Below are 24,290 nucleotides of genomic sequence, written 5' to 3'. Positions count from 1 at the left end.
ATTTCTCAAAAGAAGATATTCATACAGCCAACAGACACATGAAAAAATGCTCATCATCACTGGCCATCAGAGAAATGCAAATCAAAACCACAATGAGATACCATCTCACACCAGTTAGAATGGCAATCATTAAGAAGTCAGGAAACAACAGGTGTTGGAGAGGATGTGGAGAAATAGGAACACTTTTACACTGTTGGTGGGATTGTAAACTAGTTCAACCATTATGGAAAACAGTATGGCAATTCCTCAAGGATCTAGAACTAGATGTACCATATGACCCAGCCATCCCACTACTGGGTATATACCCAAAGGATTATAAATTAGTCTACTACAAAGACACATGTACACGTATGTTTATTGCGGCACTATTCACAATAGCAAAGACTTGGAATCAACCCAAATGTCCATCTGTGACAGACTGGATTAAGAAAATGTGGCACATATACACCATGGAATACTATGCAGCCATAAAAAAGGATGAGTTTGCGTCCTTTGTAGGGACATGGATGCAGCTGGAAACCATCATTCTTAGCAAACTATCACAAGAACAGAAAACCAAACACCGCATGTTCTCACTCATAGGTGGGAACTGAACAATGAGATCACTTGGACTCGGGAAGGGGAACATCACACACTGGGGTCTATCATGGGGAGGGGGGAGGGGGGAGGAGGGAGGGATTGCATTGGGGAGTTATACATGATATAAATGATGAATTGATGGGTGCTGACGAGTTGATGGGTGCAGCACACCAACATGGCATAAGTATACATATGTAACAAACCTGCACGTTATGCACATGTACCCTAGAACTTAAAGTATAATAAAAAAAAAAAAAAAAAAAAAAAAAAAAAAAAAAAAAAAAAAAAAAAGAAGTCTGATTCAAGGCTATAAACTTATTTTTCAGAAAATTGATTCATGAGGATCTGCAGAAATCACTGATTCTGGTTCCTGTAGTCCCTGTTGTTCTAGCATTGGTCCTGTTCATTTGATGTGATTGAAAAGTTTATAATGTTAACTTTAGTAGTAATACTCAAGTTCTCTTATTTTCGAGTTACATAACTGTTTCTACTCCAAGGAATCACACAATTGGAAATAACACAATACTGAGTAACTTGAAAAGTCTGACTCTGTTGATTATAGTTGATGAGCAGAATTTTAAAACCTTTTTCCAAAACAGTTTTCGTGAACCTAATGTTCTAGGAAAATATCTTGTGTTTTTCATTTGTCTTTGAATACCCACAACTCTGAGCCACATACAATTACTGTTATATCTGGATTTATATGGTTTATATAATAAACCTGAGTTTGATATGTTACAGCATTAAAGTATTTAGAGAACTGGATTTTTTTATCTTTGCGAATTCTGAAATGCTTGATAGTATTAGAAACATACTAAACAAAATGCTTAATTTATTATAAAGACTACTGCCTGGGACTTGTTTTGAATATGATTACTGAGCTTATATAAAAATTTTCTTTCTGGTCTAATCTGTTTAACCAGAGAAATCAAAACATACTTACAATTTTTGATATTTGGATGAAAGTGAGAAAATTCTTTTTTATTTTGTATCTTCTAAAATGAGGGTCAAAATTTTATATATTTAATAAGAAATATATAAAATTGGATAGTAACAGATGATAAGAAACTTGTTATGTATTTCAGACACCTGTATTTCAAGTATCTGCACTGTTGAAATAAAAAAAAGTGGGTGCCTTAGAATTCTATTCAGATCCCTGCTTCTATTTGCTTACTATCTGCTATGTTAGATTTTTACCTAATTAATATTTAAAAAAAATCATTATCACATTCAAGCATTTGGTTTTTTAGGATGGAGAGTTTATGGAAACAGAGTTTATCTTTTCTGTATTGATCTATTTATTGCTAATACTTACAATTTTAGAACTGATAATCACTTATTATTCTGGGAAATATGAATTATTTATTCAGTTGCAAACTTTTGAAATAACTGTCTGGTGTTTTAGAAACCAGAAACAAAAATTATAATAGGAGTTTAGACTATAATATATTGCTGCAAGGATAATTATTAAGGGAAAACACAGCTGACATTTTCTGATTTATGCACACAATCAGAGATGGAGTCCAAGGACTGTGACATAATTATCTTCATGCTAACAATTTTTGTAAATCTCTTGACAGAATTTTAGCTAATTTTAAAATGCCTTCTGAAGATTAGCACTTAAAATTGTTGGGGAAAATAGCACAATTTATTAGCAAGGGTATAATTGTAAACCTTCTAAATACTCATTGTGAATATCATTTAGACAGTAACTCCTGCTTTAGCAGCTGGTACATAAGACACCCGTTTATGGAGTCTTGAAACAACAGAGAGTGGAATCTAATTAAAGAGGATTACATGCCAAAGAAAAATTATTAAAAACAGACTAATAGACAATTGTTATGAATTTAGAAGTCTCTGCCAAATTCTCTTTTTGATACAAATTTATGTAAGTAACTGTCAAGTAAAAGCCTTTATTCCTCCAAAACCAGAAGGATATTAGAAGGCTTTATCTTTTGTGACTTAAAAATGATTGCTTCTCTGAATTTTAACTTAATACAAAAACTTAAATGGTTCTATTAATCTTTCCTCATGTATTAAAATACACATATGTGCTTTTAAAGATAAATGATCAGAAATACTATTTTAGGTTTTTTATTTGATATCTATCTAGTACCAACCATTCCATAACTGTGTACAGTATATGGAAATCTTAGGCATATTTTTTCTTTGTAAACAAAAATCAGTTCATCAATTTAGGCACTATTTATTGAGACTTATGTTAAATTGGCTTGCATATTTTTCTTTGTGATGTACATTTAAAATTCATGATACATAAAAGATGGTTAATTTTTAGAGTCCTAATCCAGTAAATTCCTTGTTTCTGTTTGAACTGACCCACTCCATTATGATCTCAAGGTTTTTTCCAAACAGAGAATTGAGGTAGCTTAAGGTAATACATATTCAAATGTTGATTGTTTTTTAAACAACAGATTTTTGAAATAAGTGATCCTTCTAAGCATGTCCTAGAGAAAAAGACTGTTTACATCTGGGAGTTTACCTGGTGTCTAACTTTACATCTTAAACACACTGTGTGGTGTTGTTACAGTACGTCACGCATTGCATTACACAGCCATACCATCTAAATAGACTTTTGTATATTTTAACTAAATTAAGCATATATTAAAAATTGATTTCCAAATACTAAGAATAACATGTTTTCTGTGTTATTAATAAATGCATGAACAAACTCATTGGATCGAGTAAATGAGACATTTGTTTAATATTCTTAAGTGAGTGATAGTCCTATAAACATAGATGAAAAACTTAACCATCCAAAATTGAGACATAGAGGAACACCACTGATGCTCAAGTAGTAACAGTGGATTTATTTGACTTTGCCACCCCAACCTTATCCCTGATACCAAAGTTTTCCTCGTTTGCTTAGACACTACTTAGTCTAGCAGGGATTGCCAGATGCTTCAGCGAAAACTCCATCAAGGACAAGGGATTGTTTTAGGTTTAAAGCATCTAGATTACATAATACTTTTTATCCTGATAGGGATAATATCCTAGAGAGCAATCGTGTAGCTGGGGTTTCCCTGTGGTGCTAATTAATTTAGTGGAGATTGGTCAGATTGTTCAGAGCTTGAAGGTGAACAGGCTTCCTTGGTTGAAATAGTAGATTTTCATTTTTAAATTGCTCTTGGAAAGGCTTTCCTCTTGTCAAGATTAAGTGAATGAGTAAATTATAATGGCTTCCAAAATAGTAAATATCAATATTTGTATAATAGTTTGTGGTTGGCAGTACCTGGGACATAGAACTCCACAATGTATGTTGAAATAATGACACTGTGTTTCGTTTGATTATCATGTAAACCATATGAGACTCAGTCAAAATATAACCATACATTATGCAATCAAATGCATTGTAATTTTAAATATGAAATTATGATTAAAAAGCCAATACTTTATCCTGAATTTTCTTGACCCCTCATAGATATAGGAATGAATTATTAGCAGGTAGGATACTGTAGCTAAACTTTTTATTTTAGTTTATCTCAAAGAAGTACTAAAATATTACTTAATTCTTACTGTGTATGAGAGATGAAATCTTAAAATATTTCAAATAAAATTAACATGCTTTCACAGTATGAAGGCAGAAATGAGATTCATTCTATCTTTTAAAAAATATGGAATAATATTTGAACCATGTGTATGTTTTCACATACATGTTTTTATTTACTTTAACCTTTATGATAACACTTTTAGTGGGTAATATTACTTTCATCATCTTCATTGAAACCTTCATTTTATGAAGGACTATTTGCAGAATGAGAGGTTAAGCATTTTCCTAAGAACATAAGCTGTTCAGTTGCAGAGATGAAACTCAAAAACAAATTTTCTCTCTGCATAGCTCCTACCTCTCCTATTGCATTATATTGTATTTCACTGTGACTCATGTAAGATTCTCCTAGACAGGGCCTGATTGTAAGCTGCCCACAATTAGTGAAATGACATTAGCTAAATATGATTACCTCTTAATGTTCCCTGAAAGGATTAGACTAGTTAAGACACACCAAAGGGAAAAGCAATTATCTATTGAAATATGAATCTCTTGATTGGACCTGGAAATCATATAGTGATAGTAGAATGTTCATCTAGAATTAAAAAAAATATGAATATAGTAATTATTTCTTACTTGTAAAGAACTTCAGCAGGGCTAATTTTGAGCCTTCTTGTTGAGTGCAAAAATTAAGATACAACATTTTCCAGGAAGAGTAAGTTCACCTAATTGACTCAATTTTTTTTTTTTTTAGAGGAACCTGGACCTTAGGAAATTCTAACTACATGAGAAATGCATGTACTTGTATTACCTTTTCCCAATTGACTTTATGTCCTAAAGAAAAGCTTTATATTAACCAACATTGAACTGCCTTAGAATTGTAGCAGTACATGTTGGAGTGTGCCATTTTACTTAAATATTCCTCATATGTTAAAATATGAAATGTATCATTGCCTCCATAAGAGTGGTGGTTTCCTTTGTGATAATTCTCTGAAGTTCCTTCAAAATTTGGTATCCTGTGGGTTTTCAACCACTCAGATTTGTAATTATTACTAATATATCACAATACATGGCAATGGATGTGAGGCATATTTACTTTACAGCAGTTACTCTATTGGCTATTTTTTTGATAATAAGGAGTTAAAAAAAGTTGTAAACCTTGGTGTCTCAGTGATTAGCATACTATCTAGCGCCCATTATGTTCTAAGTAGATATTGAATGAATGAATGAGTGAATGACTGGTCTTCATTCCTAGCTTGGCAACAGGATTGACTTTTATATCTTTTTTTAATTAGCAATTTAATATTTGAACTTAAGATGCTTTATTGTCAAACAGCAATAGAAAATTTGCCAATTTTTGGACCCGTTGTTTCACAAGGCTCTTGGACTACTGATTATATTTGTAACTTCCCTATCTAAACTGTCTAGGTCCATTGTGAAATCATCCTCCCTGATACTAAAATTTGGTACACATAGACATTGGGCCATAGATGGGCTTCAGGGGCTGTATTGGCCCACTGAAATTGTATATAGCATAGCATATTGGGTACTTGTGCATATGTACTTTTGTGAAAATGTATTTTTTTAAGGGAAAGCGTCATGGTTTTCATTATGCTCTCATAGGAGTCTTATGACCAAAAGGTTTAAAAAATTCCATAACGACTCTCTTTCTTTTACTTTATTATTCATAAAAATCACCTGGTAAATATGAAAATGCACATTTTTTTCTATTTCACCATATGAAATCTGATCCATTAGGATTGAGTTGGGATTCATGGATACTCTTCTTCTGTTTATTCTTTCCTCTTTTTCCACCTTTATTGAAAATGTCATTGCTCAGATCCTAATGGATTTACATATATTACCTCATTTAATCTTGCTGACAGCTCTAGAAGGTAAGTATATTTCACGATGAGGAAACTGAGTTAATTAACTTGCCTGAGGACTTAGCTGGTAGACAGTGATGGTAAGGTCTGAGGCTAGAGCCAATTTTATTACCTTAGCCCTTCCCCCCCCCTTTTTTTCTCTTAATCTGGAAAATTTTAAATCATTTCAAAGACATATTTGGAAGTAACAAACTCATAGTCATCTCTTGTTCCAAGAGAATTACTTCCTTTCGCTCCTCTGTATTCTTACTACATGTGAGCAAGTTGAGGTCTTGTCTTACTTACCTGCATAACTCTGTGCATAGTATTATCCCTGACATGTAGTAGATTTTCAAGATTTTTTTTTTCTGAACTGAAATTTAATTCATTAACTTGAGCCTTTGTTACTTAGTAATTCTGAGACTTAAACTCCAATAGCTATGTCATTAACTCTTTGTGACTTTTCATTTATTAAAATTGATGTCCTAATTTATTTAATTTAGGTAGTATATAAATTTTAGATCTGACTTAGTTTTAGTTATCATAATTAAAACATAAAAAATGCAGTCCCATGGAAATAAAGTCCTTTGGAATTATCAGTGATTTGTTTTATTTAATAATCTAATTTGCTAGCTGTTTTTTTTTTTTTTTTTTTTGCACCTGTTTCTACCTCCAGAATCAGTAAATGTTTGGTTGAATTTTGTGATTTTTTTTTTTGGTATAATTTGAGCAAAGATAACTCAGTGGATTTTATTTAAATTTATCAGCGTTCATAAATTTCCTTGTATATTATTTTCTTTCATGTGACTGTTCGTGTTCTACTTATTTGTTTCATTATACTTTTATAGAATCCTTAACACAGATGAGATATAAAATACTATGAAATCTATCACAGTTGAAACTCTAGACCTTCCCTCAACCCATGGGGATTCATTTGGCAGGAGGCCACCAAAACCAGTTCTTTTTGATGCTTAGTTTCCAGTTTCTACTTTAATTGCTGCCAAAATCTGAACACATAGGAATTTAATTGCTCATTATATTTGTCACGGTGGTGTCACAGACCCAAATAAAGACTGTTGCATGCAAAATATTTATGAGTATTAATTTGGCCTAAATGTGTATATTGGATTCCGTATTTTTCTACATCATAAAGTATAGCACTTTCAGACAGATGTAAGACAGAATCCTGCAAGAGCTTCTGCTCCATTTGACTCTACTAGTAAACTATTATCCATCCAGCTCAATATTTAAATTTGACGACACCTAGAGGAAAGCCTATTCAGAACTTTATTATATTCACTTATGCAGTTTACTCTTTAGAAGCAGTCTCGTGAGGAGTTTGAGTCTGGCTCTGAGGCTAGACTACTTGGGTTCAAATCCCTGCTTTATCCCTTACTAGCTATATGACCCTGGGCAAGTTATCTTAATCTCCCCTGTGGTTGTTTTCTCATTTGTAAAATAGGAACACATATGGTTGTCATGCAGATTAAATGGTTAGATTTCCTAGAAAAAGTACGTAACCCAGAGTAACTACTCAATATTAACTGGTTTACTATAATTAATACACACACACACACACACACACACACCTGTTCTGTTGGGCAAATTAAAGGTATAATGTGTACCATGGTTGCTGCTACAATTTTTTTTGAATTTTCAGTTTTCTACTAATTAATTAGAGCAAGCCTGTGCCTGTTATGCCTGTGCCATGGCATGTCTGGTTGGCATTAAATTTAATACCTTTGTGACCTTCCATTTTTCCTGTGTATTCCCACTTTCTTGCTCCATGTTGTCTAGGCTAGCAGGCCTGCTTTTAGTTCCAGTGTTTTATTACTAATCACTGATTATTTTTGTTCTTCTGCTTGCTGTTCTCAGGAGTAGTTTATTCGTTCATTCTCTCTGTCCCCTTTTCTTTTTTTACCCGTTGCCTTTTCCTTTTTTCTGCTGTGATGGTTGTAGGTTTCTCATGCGATTATATTGGTCAAAGGAAATTAGGAGGCACTTGAAGGGTGGAAATCACAAGCCACTACCACAGATAAGGTAACTTTTTTGAATTTTTGTGAACTTTCCTATCCTGTAAAGTAAGTCCCTTATGTCATACTTATCACTGAAATCGTATTCTGGGACAGTCCTATACTAACCTATAGAATCCCCAAGAATGAATAACATTAATATTGTTGATTATAAATAATTTACAGTTTTTCTCAGATCCATGCTCACATCAACTGGGCTGAGAACAGATTTTGATGGGAGGCCGCTGGCTCAGTTTTACAAACTACAGTTGTCCCTAATGTTAGATAAGTGTTATTGGTGGTGAACATGACAGTGAATCTGTTTGCCCTTTACTCAGTGGATATTTGATGCTTACTTTTATTTATGGAGAAGTTTGAGCAGATAAAGATGTTAGTTGCTTGAAATACTTACTCTATATGGCAAGAGACTAATATTGTCTGAAATATAATTCAAATCGTGTGTCTGTTACTTAGTGCTTCTATATATGGTTCTTGAAGCATAAAAAATAGATTTGATTTCAATTTTTGTATACAGAAGTATTTTTATTCAAGGTAATAGTTAACTGTTTAAATGCTGCAGTGCTTACTTATTTCCTTTATTGTTCTGTTGGGCATAATAAACTTGATGCAGACACAAAGTGTAAAACATGGAGCTTTCGTTCTTCTGTTAGTTAGCTTAATACTCATTTTGGGTTTCCCACTCCACATCAAGGCAGAATATGCCATTTTAACCACTTCCTGATAAAGTTATTATTAAGGTTGAGGCTTCTTCTCATTATAGTGAAGGTACTCTGAAACACGATATTTCAGCTGAATCAGAAATTTGGCTGTCCTCAGTTCCTGGCATCACTGAGAGCTCAGTGTGGCTACTCAGTGTGGCTACTACAGGCTCTACACTTTCTCTCTCTCTCTCTCTTTTTTTTTTTTTTTCTTGAGATGGAGTCTCACTCTGTCGCCAGGCTGGAGTGCAGTGGGGCGACCTTGGCTTACTGCAACCTCTACCTACTGGGTTCAAGGGATTCTTCTGCCGCAGCCTCCTGAGTAGCTGGGACTACAGGCGCGTGCACCATGCTCAGCTAATTTTTGTATTTTTAGTAGAGACGGGGTTTTGCCATGTTGGCCAGGATGGTCTCCGTCTCTTGACCTCGTGATCTGCCCACCTCGGCCTCCCAAAGTGCTGGGATTACAGGCATGAGCCACTCTGTCCAGCCTTCTTGCTCTTATTTTAATCCAAGAATGTGTTTATCTCCTGTCTCTGTGGCTAGAAAAACTAGATAGTCAAGTAATCTTCCAACCCTGCTGTTTATGCTAGGAATGGATCTTAAAAAATGTATGTCCACTAATTTTGTTATTTCTTTAATTATTTTATGAATTTGTTCCTCTACAGTGGCGGAGGCCCAAGTAAAGTTAAAAATTGCAGTAGGATACACACATATGTTTATTGTGTCACTATTCACAATAGCAAAGACTTGGAACCAACCCAAATGTCCATTAATGATAGACTGGATAAAGAAAATGTGGCACATATGCACCGTGGAATACTATGCAGCCATAAAAAGAGATGAGTTCATGTCCTTTGTAGGGACATGGATGAAGCTGGAAACCATCATTCTCAGCAAACTATCACAAGAACAGAAAACCAAACACCACATGTTCTCACTCATAGGTGGGAACTGAATAATGAGAACATGTGGACACAGGGTGGGGAACATCACACACTGGGGTCTGTCTGGGGGTGGGGGGCTGGGAGAGGGATAGCGTTAGGAGAAATACCTAATGTAAATGACAAGTTGATGTCTGCAGCAAGCCAACATGGCACATGTATTCCTGTGTAACAAAACTGCATGTTGTACACATGTACCATACAACTTAAAGTATAATTTTAAAAAATTAAATTAAAAAATTGCTGTAGGATTGGCAAAGAGGGGGAAGCTGATGGGGGAGTTCGGGGGCAAAAAGAAACAAGCAAAAAATTGTATATATTTTTTCTTAATGGTCTCAAGCAACAACATTTATAACTTTGAGAAAGTTTTTAAATTTCTTTAATGGGACACAAATACACTATACTTAAATTAGAAAAATAACAAATTTGATCTCAGCTAAGCAATTCTCTTCATGAAAAGACACTTCTAAAAATGTGAGAAGACAAGAAACAAAAGAGGATATTTTTAATGTATATACCCAAAAAGGATTCTTGAAAAATATATAATTTTAAATATTTTAGATTAATTTTGGTAATTTCAAAGATTTTAATTATAACAGTATACAACTGTATGTGTTTGTTAAAAGGATCTTTGTCTTAATTTGACCTAGTTTTAAAAAATGTCAAGGTTAAAAATAGTGGTTTATATACCAATATATTTCAAATCAATTCTTATACATTGGGAATTATTAATATAATTTCTGTAATTTTGTAGAATTCAGCATACTTATTCAAGAATAGAAAGAACATACTAATACTAAAATTTTGTTATTTAGTTTTTCTTTTTGTAAAATTAACTAATACACTAAATCCAGTTATTTTGTTACCTAAATAACAGTAAATTCCATAAGAAATCTAGGGTGCCAAAAGATTCATATATATATAATATATATATATATATTATATATATGATATATCATATATTATATATTATAATATATCATATATAAATATAAAATATATGATATATCATATATTATATATTATAATATATCATATATATAAATATAAAATTTCTACAATTTATGCCCTCAAAACTTAAGTACTGTCAGGTTAAGTGAGTTTTAAGTATACATAATTATATTGAGAATTGTAGTAAAAATTTTTAAAAGTACTTTTGGAAAATTCTGTCTAGTACTGCTATAGTATGATACCAAAAAGTGGAAACACTTATGAAATTTAAACTGCTTATGTCATATTTACTCAATCTTAAAATTCTTCTAAGAACCTGATCTAATTTTCACTTAATTTTAAGAATTGGACTTATTTAGTTTCAAGTTTCTCTCTCTCTCGCGCTCTCTCTCTCTCTCTCTCTCTCTCTCTCTATATATATATATATATATAGTTGTAAATATTACACCTAAAATTGTTATTTAAACATCTGATTATAAAATTTTGATTCAAAAATTTTGATACTTTTATTATTATATCTGTGCTCTATACCTTCATCTTAGTCAGTGCTAACTTATTTAGAACTTGGTATTGTATACTGTTTATGGTGATTTAAAACTTACTCTAATGGTTTTCTCTTTTGAGTTTAAATTGGATTTTCTATGCTTAAGATTATTTTAGAGAACTAATTTTTATTCCTCCAAACTTAAGAAGTTTTCCCTTCTTTTATAAATTCATTTCTTGTGTTTATCCACTTTGAAAAATTGATAATGAGACTCCACTTTGAAAAACTGATAAAGAGACTTCTGTGACAGCTGTATCATAAAATGTTTTTATTTTGTTTCTATTGGATTTAACTGTCAATTTAATGAATCCTACCCAATTAAAGTGGTATGCATATTTTTCATGAATCCATGATCAATATAATCAATTACATTTTTGCATTAACTGCATAGATATAATTTTTCTCAGGATCTTAGAGAATTAATGCAATTTTTAAATATGTTACAGAATTGTGAGAAGCTAGAGAATAATTTTGATGACATCAAGCACACGACTCTTGGTGAGCGAGGAGCTCTCCGAGAAGCAATGAGGTAAGTCTGGGTCACCATAGCAACAGTCACAGATGTGGTAAAGAAAAAGTCATTCTTCATTATTTGGGGAACAAATGAGTTCATTGCCACCATTCAGCTCTGTTCTCTAAGGTATTAATTTGTCAGTGGAGAGACTTCCCTTGAGGCTGTACTTTGGTTTTGAAGCTGCATAAATGTTAAGCCTCAGTGCACAGTAAAAAATGTAAATGTTTAATTTGTTACTTAAAATGCTTAAGGGGTGTCTTGTTTTATATTTATACTAAACTGTGTGATTGAATGAAAATATTGTTCATCTAAATTCTGCCTGTATATAAAAAAAAATTGTACAATGGTGCTTTAACTGAGTAGTATTTCCTCCTAATTAATATTTAATTTAAAGAGAGGTACTGACATTTTCATCTTCTATAACATTTTATAGGATTATATTATATTATAGTATTTTTAGTGATTTACATTTTTGCACTATTACAAAGCATATAATTAACTTCCTTTCAACTACAGTGGTCTATAGTGACCCTGACTTGTTTCTTTTTTCATTTCTTAACATCAGTAATTCTGAATATTTATATGACATTGTCCCAAATTTGATGCCTTTTAAATAACTTTTAGTGAAGCATTTTTCAAATCTATTTGATCAGAATCCAGAAAGGCTTTTTACTAGACATTAAAAATGTGTGGGAAGTAAAACTCATCATCCTTAGAGTGAGAAAACAACAAATGATAGTAGTCTTAAAAGTTCTGAGCTTGAATATTTGAGTAGCATAATTTCCAATATCTTTGTAAAGAAACAGTATATTTATGTTTATTTAGCCTATAAAATTAAAATAGATTTTTAAAATATGCCTTCTTCTGTCTTAATGCCCATTTTTCAAGGATGTTAAGGCTAAAAAGATTAAAATGAGAGAAAGGATAAACCTAAGAGGCTTCCTAGAAAGGTAGTTTGGATACAATTTTGTTATTGCCAGCACACAGTTACCATATACTTTAGTTTAGAAGCTGCTCTCATTTAGTAACCTTCCTTTTACCATGCAAGCAGCAGGAGAAAGTAATTAAATTTAATAGAAGCTGCCCTCATTTTGAAGCCACTTCTATTTAAAACCACAGGGGGAGGTAATTAAATTTAATGGAAACAGTAGCTTCTACACAAAGATACATGGTACTTCTGTATAGATGATTATGATGTCACAAAAAGAGGAATAATATATTACTAGTATGAGAAATTACCAGCTGGAGCAAGTGAGCCTATTTTATTGTTAATGTCTTTACTAATAAAAAAAGAGGGAAAAATAAAACTGAGTACACAATAGAGAATTTGTATCTATATAAAATGCGATCAGATATTCTCAGAAAGTTTAAGTTATTGAAAATTTTAGTAAATTAAAAATAAGATGTAAAATATTTGTTTTGGAAAAGGCTAATGCAGAAATTATGAATAAATTTCTGATTTTCACCAAACATAGTGGTTTATCCTAAAGTTACCACTGCTATAAATTTAACATATTTTTGTAAATGCTTATTATGATAAGTTTAAATACAGTGAACATGCATGTCAATATTTACTTGGAAAACTGCAGTTATACTCTATATTTTTATATCTATTTATTTTGAAGTAAATACATAGACAAACAGGAAGACAAAGAGGGTGCCACCTCTTATGCTTTGAATAAAAGAACTGAAGACCAGAGAGACAGAAAGAACTGAAAAAGAGGCAATGTGAATGAAAAATGATGTGAAAGAGGAAAATACAACGAACAAGGAAAGGATATGTAATCAGTGTAGGAAATTTGTTCTCAAGAAAAAAACAAATTGAATTCTAAGAATTAACTTCATATGAAGAGATTATTAAATTCTGCCAAATTTTGTAATGCATACCATTTTAGAACATACCAGGATGTCCTGTTTTTTTAAAAAAACTGGAGATGAAGTGATGAGAAAAACAATTATTACCTGACTGGAATAACCTCCCAACCACCCATACTATGAGACAAAGCAGTAGTCTGGATTACTTAAATGAGGATTTAATTTTATGGCTATGAAATGTACTTGTTTGCATAAGTTATATATTTTACACACACACATTATTGGTAATGTCTGGATTCATTAAACATGGTGGAATAATTTAGTAATTAATAGCATACAACAATTAAGTATATGGGGGGTCAGGTGCTTTTTAAAATGTGTTTGGAATATGCTTGAGGTGAAGACCCAGAGACTGAGTGTTTCAGTCTTTTCCCTGGTCCAGAACATTTCATAGTAGCTTTTCTATTAGTCCATTGACCTGGCATAGCTTGGCTATGGGAGCATCCCTTTTTCTTATGAGCTTGATCTCTTTAGCAGCCCTTAAGTGGCTCCAGGTCCCCACAGTGGTGTTCTTGTCCCACAGTGGTGTGTGTAGCCAGGAGGAACTGGAACAGAACTGGACCCACATCTGAAGATTCTCCTATTGTGGCAGCAGTGTTGGGGGCCTTTCACCATCTTGGGTACCTCCTTATTTATCAGGGTTTTACTATTTCTATGAGCTTAGAAGAGAAAAGAGAGGATTCTTAGCCACTTCATCCAGTCTGTCTTTTTGGTCAGTCTTTGCTCTGCAGTCTTGAATCTGGTCTGTTGTCAGTATCTGAGTTTACAAATCACTTTAGATCCCTCCCATGCTTCCTCCTGATCCCAGTCTTAGGGATGCCCTGAGCCTGTAGCCCTGATGTGTAAAAAGGATGAGGGGTTACAACCTTCTCTGGAATATGCTAACTAAATAAAACATTAAATAAATACATTAACTGAGGTAGGGAGAGAGAAAAAAAGAGGATTAGTGAAGATTTGGGTTTTCAGGTGACTGCGAGATAGCTAAGGTTAACTCATGTGTAAATGTGCAATAGGCAGAGGGAAAATATAATGCAAAAACTAAAGGAAAAGACTGAGAGTTGATGTGCACATTTAAGACTTGTTAGTATTTTGATGCTTGTTGTAGCCAAGGGAAGGCATATGATTTCCAAGAATAGTGCATTGGGATAAGAAAGAAGGAGAGTCCAGCCAGATGTCTAAGAAAATACAGGGCTTAGGAAAATATGTGCCAGAAAAAACATATTTTGGGATTTAAAATTCTGAATAACCTTTTCTAACAGAGTAAGACTACACTGAAATATAATGTGCCTAAAAAGAAAAGGATAGAGGAATGGAATTCCTGGCCATTGTTCTGTGGCTCTTAGAGACATCTAGACCAGTGCTGCCCAGAAGACCTTTCTGTGATGAGAGAAATGTTCTCCATCTGCTCCATTTAGTGGGAGAGCCATCAGCCACATATGGGCACTGAGTACCTGAAATGCAATGAGTGTAACTGAAGAACTGAACATTTAATTTTACTTAATTTTTATTAATTTAAATTTAAACACTTATATGTGGTTAGTGGCTGTGGTTTGGTCTGTGGTGCCCTAAAGGGATGTTTTTGTGTTGCTAATGTGACTCTTGACTGCCTCTCACTTAACAGAGTTCTCCACAATGGAGAGGCCAGAGTGAAGCTAAACCATGTTCACACACATCACACATAGACACACTTACTTTCTTAGAAAACTAACAGTAAAAGGTAGATTCATAACCTGGTAATAGATGTAAAGCCAAAACTAAAATGTATGATTTGATAATAGAGGAGACAAGGTAGCTCTTATTTTCTAAAGACATGATTTATACATAGAAAGCCCAACAGAATCAACAACAAAACCTCCCTAAGAATTTGACATCTTTTAATGTGATCATATTCAAAATGAAGGTGGAAATTCTTAAGTTACTCTAAGTGTTACTTAAAACAAATAGTGTCTGTAATTGATAATGGATACTATAAAGGTCTGATGAAGTTATTATATGATAAAGTACCCCAAGTAGTTCAGGACATGTTTAATCCCCCAGTAAATGGTATAAAAGGTTTTTTGGTTTTTTTGTTTGTTTGTTTTTGGTGTTTGGACCAAAAAAAAAAAAAAAAAAAAAAAACAGAGAAAAAAACACTTTATAGTCTCAGTTCACATGGCCCAAAGGAAATTTCATGCATTTTTAAAGAGCTAAAGGAAATAAATGAAACAGCCAAAGTCCAGTGGAATATAGAAGTGACTCTTTGAGATTGAGATGGGGGAACAGATGATACACTAACAAGTAGGTTAAGAAATCACTAAGCTTTGATTCCATTAAAAAAAAAAAAAAAAAAAAAAAAACAGCTTCTGTCATTTGCAACAGCATGGACCAACCTAGAAAACGTTATGTTAAGTGAATATAAGCTAATCACAGACAGGCAAGCACTGCATGATCTCACTCATATGTGGAATTTAAAGATGGTCGTCTCATAGAAGTAGAGGGTAGAATAATGGTTACCAGAGGCTTGGGAGAGTAGTGTGGAGTGGAAATGAGAAGTTGGTGTTCTGTAGCACAGTAGGGTGACTGTAGTCAACAGTAATATATTGTATACTTTAAAATAACGAGAGAGAATTTGGAGTGTTGTCACAGGAGATGGAGACTATCCTGGCTAACACGGTGAAACTCCGTCTCTACTAAATATACAAAAAATTAGCCGGGTATGGTGGCGGGCGTCTATAGTCCTAGCTATTCGGGGAGGCTGAGGCAGGAGAATGGCACGTATTGGGGAGGTGGAGCTTGCAGTGAGCCAAGATTGCGCCACTACACTCCAGCCTGGGTGACAGAGCGAGACTCCGTCTCAAAAAAAAAAAAAAAAAAAAAAAAAAGATAAGTGTTTGAGGTGATAGATATGCTAATTACCTTGATTTGATCATTATGCAATCTAATATGTATTGAAACATCACACTGTATCCAATAAATATGTGCAACTATTATGTGCCAATTAAAAACAAACTTATAAAGCTTATGCAAATGGGGAAAAATCACAAAATTAAAAGACGTCAGTGTACTGTATTGCCATATGTGTGACAGATTTTAAAAATTGGGAGCTCAATAGATAATTGGCAAAGTATGATTAAGAAACCCTTGAAAATATTCAACTCTAATGGCAAACAAAAAGTGTAAATTTCATAAAAAATACACCGATCTCTTGCTTATTGCTGCTAATGCAGTTTGGTGGGAAGGAAGTTTTTGAGTGCTAGAGATGGAATAGTGAGACAGCCATTCTCACAGATGGCTAGAGATGGAATGGTGAGACAGCCATTCTCACATTCTCAGAGGACTGAAAAGTACTGCTGCGTTTAAGGAAAGGATTGTGTCACTAAGTACTAAGAGCCTTAAAACAAACATACCTTTTTGTATTAATTTACCTTCTAGGAATATAGTATACAGAAGCCATAGAAATTATGGATAATATGAATGTGATACTCATATTATCAAATATAACCATGAACAAATTTAATAGAAACTAGTTGTCTACCATTGAGGCAATAGACAATGAAATTATATACATATATAACATAAATATATACAAATTTATATATTACATATAAATGTATATTTTTTATTTATATATTCATCTTTATAATATTAAAATATTTATAAATTTATAAATTATATAAACTGTGTATATATACAGATATATATTTATATTTACAGATATATACACAGATTTACATATATTTAAAATAAATCTGTGTGTGTATATATATGGAGAGAGAAACAAAATTGCTTGTGGAATATTATCTCAACTGAATATAAAAAATTCAGAGAAAAAAATAGGAATGAAATGTGGCTGTTACATCTGGCTGGTTGGCGTACAGATAATTTTTTGAGGCTTATGCTTTTCCATTCTATATTTTCTGTAATGGGAATATATTATGAATAATTACAAAAATAGAGAAGGAAAAATGGAGAAAACTAAAACTATGAAATTAATACTAGAATCAATAGTAAGAATCAAATTTGAGACTCCAACTGTAATTTTAGGTAAATTAATTATTTTACTCTTACTTTTTTGTAAAATAGGATTTAAAATCTCTTAGGATTTATATGAGGAACTAGGATATATAAGAGAGAATGCTTTGTAATTTATGAAAAATAATAAAAATAAGGTATGAAATATAATGTTTGTATACATTATTTCCTTTTAATGATGTATGTGCTTACAAGAATTACATGTGTAATACATAAATAATGGAATTCAATGGAGAAGTTCACTGCAGTCTTAGCATATAGAACACTAGAAGCAGTATATCTTCTCCAACTTCTACATAGTCCATTGTAGTGCCGTGGGTGTGGAAATCTTATACAGGATTTCTGAAAATGATAATCAAAGAAAAGACATTTTAAGGTCAGGAAAAAAATTGCGTCATCTCTAGATCAAATCTCTGGTTTATATTATGATAATGAATTTAGAGTTAAAATTCTCAACTTCTTTTCATCATATTTTTTGTTTATCTTGGCTGATTCAACTCTGTAATCATGCCAAGGTGACTTGATTTCTATACTATCATTTTTCGTACCTGTTTTAGCCCCTGTGGTAAATCCTGAACAACAAGAGGAAAGATGGGGCCACTTTTAACATTGTGTTGTAGTTTTTCTTTTTTGTTTGTTTTGAGATGGAGTTTCAGTCTTGTTGTCCAGGCTGGAGTGCATTGTTGCAGTCTTGGCTCACTGCAAACTCTGCCTCCCAGGTTGAAGCGATTCTCCTGCCTCAGCCTCCCAAGTAGCTGGGATTACAGGCATGCGCCACCATGCCTGGCTGATTTGTGTATTTTTATTAGAGACGGGGTTTCACCATGTTGGTAAGGCTGGTCTTGAACTCCTGACCTCAGGTGATCTGCCCTCCTTGGCCTCCCATGTGTTGCCTTTTTGTCCCTTTTCAGTCTCACAGGCAGTAGAGGGCTATGGGTAATGGATACATGCAATTGAAAGGCGTTTGAATTGAATAACTTGAGAAAAGGCGACATCAGATTCTGAAAAAGAAGAGGTACATATAGAATATACTCATTAATAAAAAAAGCAAAAATGCTTTTGGGAGTTTTTTACAGTGTCAATTAATATGCATAAAATATAGATTGTTAATAGATATATAAGTATACCTCTATGGCAAGAATACAAATTGTTTTTGGAGTGCTAACATTGCCAGTTAGGCATGATTTTATTTGCAGAGCCAAGTTTATTTAGTGAGATCCGTATATTTGCATTAGTACCATAAAGATGAACTACCGGTACATAATGTCTCTGAAATGTATTCTTTTTCATTTGGCTTCATCACGTGTTAAGAATTTTGTCACTAGATGGTGATGTTGAGTTGCACAGTTTATCTGTGCTGGCTTTTTTACTGGTGTGTGTAATACTATTTGTGGGTGCATCATAAACAGCCATTTATACAGAGTTAAATATGAAAGTATAACCATGTAAACTTGGAAAGTAGCTTTTAAGAGGTCTAACATTTCTAAATATTATTTGAGTCAAAAGGTTAAAATTGCTTTAATGTCGTTGTTTCTTTACCTTCAACTCAAGGACTTTTAGAGGTAGAAGCAATATAAATAGCAATCTAACTTTTTATTGAAAGGCTGAGGTCTGAAAAGAGATTCCAAGACATTTAAAAGAGGTAATTTTTCAGCTTTTCAGGTATGTCCTGTCTGTGTGTAATAGTCTAATGTATGTCTTTAATTTCACTCCTCTGTTAGTGTTCAGTAGTACTGGTGCTGACTACCATCTGACCTAAGGATTATGTTACTACTGGAACCTAGGTATTATTTTAACTGTTTATGATTTGGGTTATGTTAATATTGCATCTGTTGCTAAATATAATGGTTGAATTACACTGATACTTTAACTGATACTTCTACGTAAACCATGACTCTAAGTAAGCCGTGATTAGTAAACCATGAACCGAGTAATTTTGTTCGTCTGAATAAGATTTAAAGATAAGAATATGATAATTATTCTACTTTATCTTATTCTTAGAGATTTGTGTGTGTGTATGTATATGCATATTTCCATATGTGGTATGTATTATATAGATACTACATGTATGTATATATTTCTCTATAAAATCTCCCCTTTGCTGTCAAGGAAAACTTGCACCATGACAGCATTTGGAGTTTGGAGTTCCCTTGCCCTTCAGGTGTATTCATTAGGATTACAAAGATACAAGGAAGTTCTATGAAATTCTTTTAAAATAGTTAAAAATGGAAGAGGGGAAGGAGAAGGCACCCTAAGTGTTTGAGATTAGCGAATTAAGTAGTTTACAAAGGAAGTATAAAGCTCTTAGGGAAAAATCGAAGTGGCATTGAAGAAGAATATCAAATAAGTAAAATGAGAAAGTATTAACAAAATACTTCGAGTGAAATTAGCAGGTTGTTTAATAGTATGGAAAGTAAATAATTTTTTAAACATTCTGAAAATGTTATGTAATGATGCAAGTAATAATAGATGATTTAACATTTGTAACTTTTTTTTATTTTCAAAGTGTTCAAAAACAAATTCCTTTATAATCAGAAATGCCCATGTAGAAGGGTATATTTTAACTATGTGAAAAGTTTTGAGCAGTGAGATTGGATTCAGAAGCAATGTTTCAGCTCTTTTCTATTGTAATCGTTTGTAAAATTCTATCTTAATTATGTTTTTTCAAGTTTTTAATCACTAAATAGATCAGCAGGAACCTCCTGAAAGCCTCACTCCCCAAATCAGCAGAGGAGAAGAGTATACTCTTGTCTTCTATGCACAGAGAAGACGTTATCTTTATCATTTCTATTATAGAAAAACTCATATTTCACCATGCCTAGAGCAGGTTCCTTGATTTGGTTTATGCCACCTAACACATGAATAAGTCAGTCAGGATGAGTACTTTCAGATATTTTGAAATCAAAAGACAAAAGTGCAACATTACTTTAGATAATCATGCACGTGTCCTAATAAATATCATTGAAATACAGGTCAGAAAATATATGTAATGAATTTTATGTAATTTTTTAATTTATGTAATTAATTTCATGTACATTGAGTAATATGAATGTATGTATATGTCTTTATATACATGTATACACATTCACACACATGGATACACACATTTGGTAATTTATATAATTAGTTTCTTGAGCATTTTGTAATATGAATGTATGTATATGTCTTGATACACATATATACACATGGACACACATGGATACATACATTTGGTATTATAGATACATACATTTGGTATTATCTGTTTGCCATGTAAATTAGGACTATTACTTCCATTCACTCACTTCAGGAGTGAGTGAAAGCAAGATTTCACACTCAGTTTTAGATGGTCCCAATATAATTTAGTAGGGGAAATAGAAGAAAACTATTATATTAGCTGTTGCCAGTGTTTAGTAAAATCAACCATATGGTCGGCAACAATGCTTCTGGATTATTTATGTATTTGTTATTAACTGGCATTTATAAATAAAAGAATTCTGTCGATTTAGAAGCTTTTTCTTCACTTTAAACTTGAATTAGAATTCGAATGTGAGAAATATTGATTACATAATTATCAAGTACAAATCTGGTGAAACAGTAGAGCAAATGAAATCAGTTAATAGGTTAACACGATTAATTAAGTTATTAATTATTTATTTATGAAATGCATTATAATACTCATTACTCTGAGCATTGGTTTGTTCCACCTGGTGCCTCGTATGTACTAGGTGACATTTGTTCAAATACAGTATTTGCAGAAAAAAATCAAATTAATATTGCAAGTAACAGTTTGATATATTTGGGATGATAAAACCAAAAAAGAAAATATGTACCATTGATATACAGAATGTATCTATTTGAAACAAGAGCATTGACAACAGCAATGTGAATAAGAAGCGCCAAACCAAGCAAGGTCAGGAAAATATTGCATCTTCCCCTTAGTATCAAAAGATTGTGTATTAAAGACTAGGAAAGAAGGGATGCAGCTTTTGTTTTGCTACCAAAGAAAAGTGCAGAGCTAAGTCGTTACTCTAGAATGCTTATCATTTTAGATACAGACTTTGAATGAGCAGCTAATAGCTAAAATTATTTAGGAGATAAAAATTGGTACTGTGAGGATTAGCTTTAATTTTAAGTATCCATAATTGAAGTGCTACATTATGATTTTAATGTTATGATAATCTTGTTAACAAGCTGTTGTGTATATACTATCATATTTTAATGTAGTTGCAAAGCTTAAGTAAACCATAAAGTAAATTGCTTTTTGAATCAGGCTTTTACAAGTGGAAAATTAGTGGTTTACATGTTTTGAATACGTATTTTGTAATTATATTTGTTGTTTTCTACAACTGAAGAAGACTAATAGATTTACAGATGATAGATTATTGTTTATAAGCACATTGGCTTTTTTTTTGTTATTGCTCATTCTAATTATTTGGGATATATGTCACAATGTACTATAATAAAATAGCTGTCCGTAGGTTGGGTTTTTTTTTTTTTTTTTTTTTAAGCCGTCTCTTCTGGAAGATATACATTGACATTTAGTTACAATATTTCTGATTTCTCATATATCAGCTTGTTACATTTAGAAGAAAATTAATACCATTTCTTATCTAGCATTTCTACAGGTTACTGTGATGTGTACTAAATACCTTCCATTGAAGGTATTTGTGTTTATTTTATTTTGGGGAAAAAGTCTCCCATTCTGACAAGTTCTTTTTAAAAAATGTGTTGCCTCTTTTGAAAATCAAGTAGAAATAAGGAAACATTTTGTTGTAAAAGGCCAGATAGCCTACATTTTTAGCTTTCTGGGCTACATAATTTTTGTCACAACTACTCAATTGTGCTGATGTCATACAAAGGCATCTGTAGACCACATGTGAATGCATGGGTGTGGCTGTGTTGATGTGGCTGTGTTCCAATAAAATTTTATTTACAAAGACAGGCAGCCATCTGGATTTAACCCTCATGTTGTAGTTTGCAGACCCTTCGTTGAGAGCAAACATGACTTAAGTCCATTAGAATAAATTTCAAACAATTTTTGGAGAAATATTTTAAGAATTTATTTTTGTTTCTGATAGATTAATACAAATACTATGAAGTTCTTCCAGTTTCATCAATGAACATGACTATAACTTTACTGAGGGGCCCTATCTTCTAATTTCTAGGCTGTTCTTTGAAATTGAGTAAGTTACATTTCCTAGATTACTCATTCAAGTAATTAAGTGCGATTAAGAATTAAACAGACAGTCTAGCTTGTGAAATCACCAATATGCAACAAACAGGAGACATAGGTCCAGTGCCACTGAATTAATTGACTTTGATTATTCATGTTTATGTTTTATAGTTACAATGTGGAATAACCACCAGTGAACCATTTACATTATGAAATAGTATAATGTTGCTCTTAGTTGGACAATTAGCTTTCTATAGTGCGGTACCTATAAAAAGACAACATTGTGATGTTTTAGTTTATTTATGATTCTTTTAAGTAGATGAATCATGGTACCTACTCAGGCACATCTGTGATATCTGATATTGATTGAAGAAATATTGATTGCGGTCTATTATTTTAATGCCTTTGTAAGGTTTGTACCCATGGAATTGTCTAAAGAATTACTTTTATTAAAAATTTAGTCAATGCATATTTAATAAATTGGTGAATTTTGAATAAATATTTTTCTTGTAGTCTACAGAGAGGGTTTTTTGTTTTTGTATTTTCTTTTTCTTTTCTCTCTGTTTTCTTAGGTGAAAGGAGATGCCATATAGGATATTCTAAACTCCATTTAAAAAATGTGTTTGGCACCTGTAGTCCCAGCTACTCAGGAGGCTAAGGTGTGAGTACCACTTGAGGCGCAAGGAATATGAGGCTACAGTGTGCAGTGTCCACACCTGTGAATAGCCATTGCACTCTAGCCTAGGCAATGCAGTGAGGATCCATCTCTTAAAAAATTAAATTAAAAATTAAAAATGTAAGTGTTCTTGGTGTTTTCTTGATGTGCAAGATGTTATTTGGTGACAGCTATTCTGATGTGTTCAGATATGCAGTGAACTGGGAATAAACCCTAATTTCAATGGCTTCTAATGATGGCTGGAAAGGCCTTGCTCCTGTCAAAGGCCAACACCTTCACTTGTGATCTGGATCCCATTTCCTCTAGTCTTTTCAAAAATTTCCCTTGTGTAATAACCCTCTCTCTCCTGAAACACTAATTTTTGCTTTTATGTGATTATTTCCATCTGCATACTTGCATATAGTGCATCTTAAAGACAAACAAATAAACGAAACCTGTCTACTTTTTCCTCTCCAGGTGCCACTCCATTTTGCTCCTCACCCTCAACGCCTAATGAAAGAGTTGTCAATAAAGGTTTTTCATTTTCTGATCTCCCCTTAATCCACTTCACCTGGACATCTCTTGCTGTCAGTTCAGTGAGACTGCTCTGTGTTGCCAAATCTGTAATTTGTACTTGACTCGTCTGCAGCGTTTGCTTCAATTGACTATCCTTTCTTGAAACATTTTTCCTCCTAGGCTTAAGTTACTCAACATCATTTTATTCCTCCCCTGCTTCATTGGCCACTACTTTTAACTCTCCTAGGCAGCTATGTCTTCTTCTTTTCAATGTCTAAATATTGACATATTATAGGACATAGTATTGGAATGCCTTGTTTCTACTATTTTCCCCTCTGTTCCTAGGTAGTTATCATCTCTTTCCTTAAATAACCATCTATTTGATGATAACTGTCATATTTTCGTTTCTGGTTTTGTGCCTCCCCTAAACTTCAGCTTTATACTT

General features: G+C 32.8%; 1 protein-coding gene across 5 annotated transcripts in view; it reads left to right on the top strand.

Moving 5' to 3' along the window:
* Positions 1 to 24,290, top strand: part of DPYD (dihydropyrimidine dehydrogenase) — a 902,287-nt gene that overhangs the window by 93,829 nt on the left and 784,168 nt on the right. For 4 of the 5 annotated variants that reach the window (XM_030935823.1, XM_030935822.1, XM_030935821.1 and 1 more), the window contains exon 3: positions 11,566 to 11,648. The exons of the other annotated variant lie outside the window; for it this stretch is intronic. In XM_030935823.1, the coding sequence (XP_030791683.1) occupies positions 11,566 to 11,648 (83 nt within the window). The remainder of the gene's footprint in view (positions 1 to 11,565; positions 11,649 to 24,290) is intronic. 5 annotated transcript variants of the gene reach the window in all.

Source organism: Rhinopithecus roxellana, chromosome 8, assembly GCF_007565055.1.
Source record: "Rhinopithecus roxellana isolate Shanxi Qingling chromosome 8, ASM756505v1, whole genome shotgun sequence".
Taxonomy (NCBI): Eukaryota; Metazoa; Chordata; class Mammalia; order Primates; family Cercopithecidae; genus Rhinopithecus; species Rhinopithecus roxellana.
The sequence above is the reverse complement of the archived record's forward strand: the minus strand, read 5'-3'. Positions and strand labels throughout refer to the sequence as shown.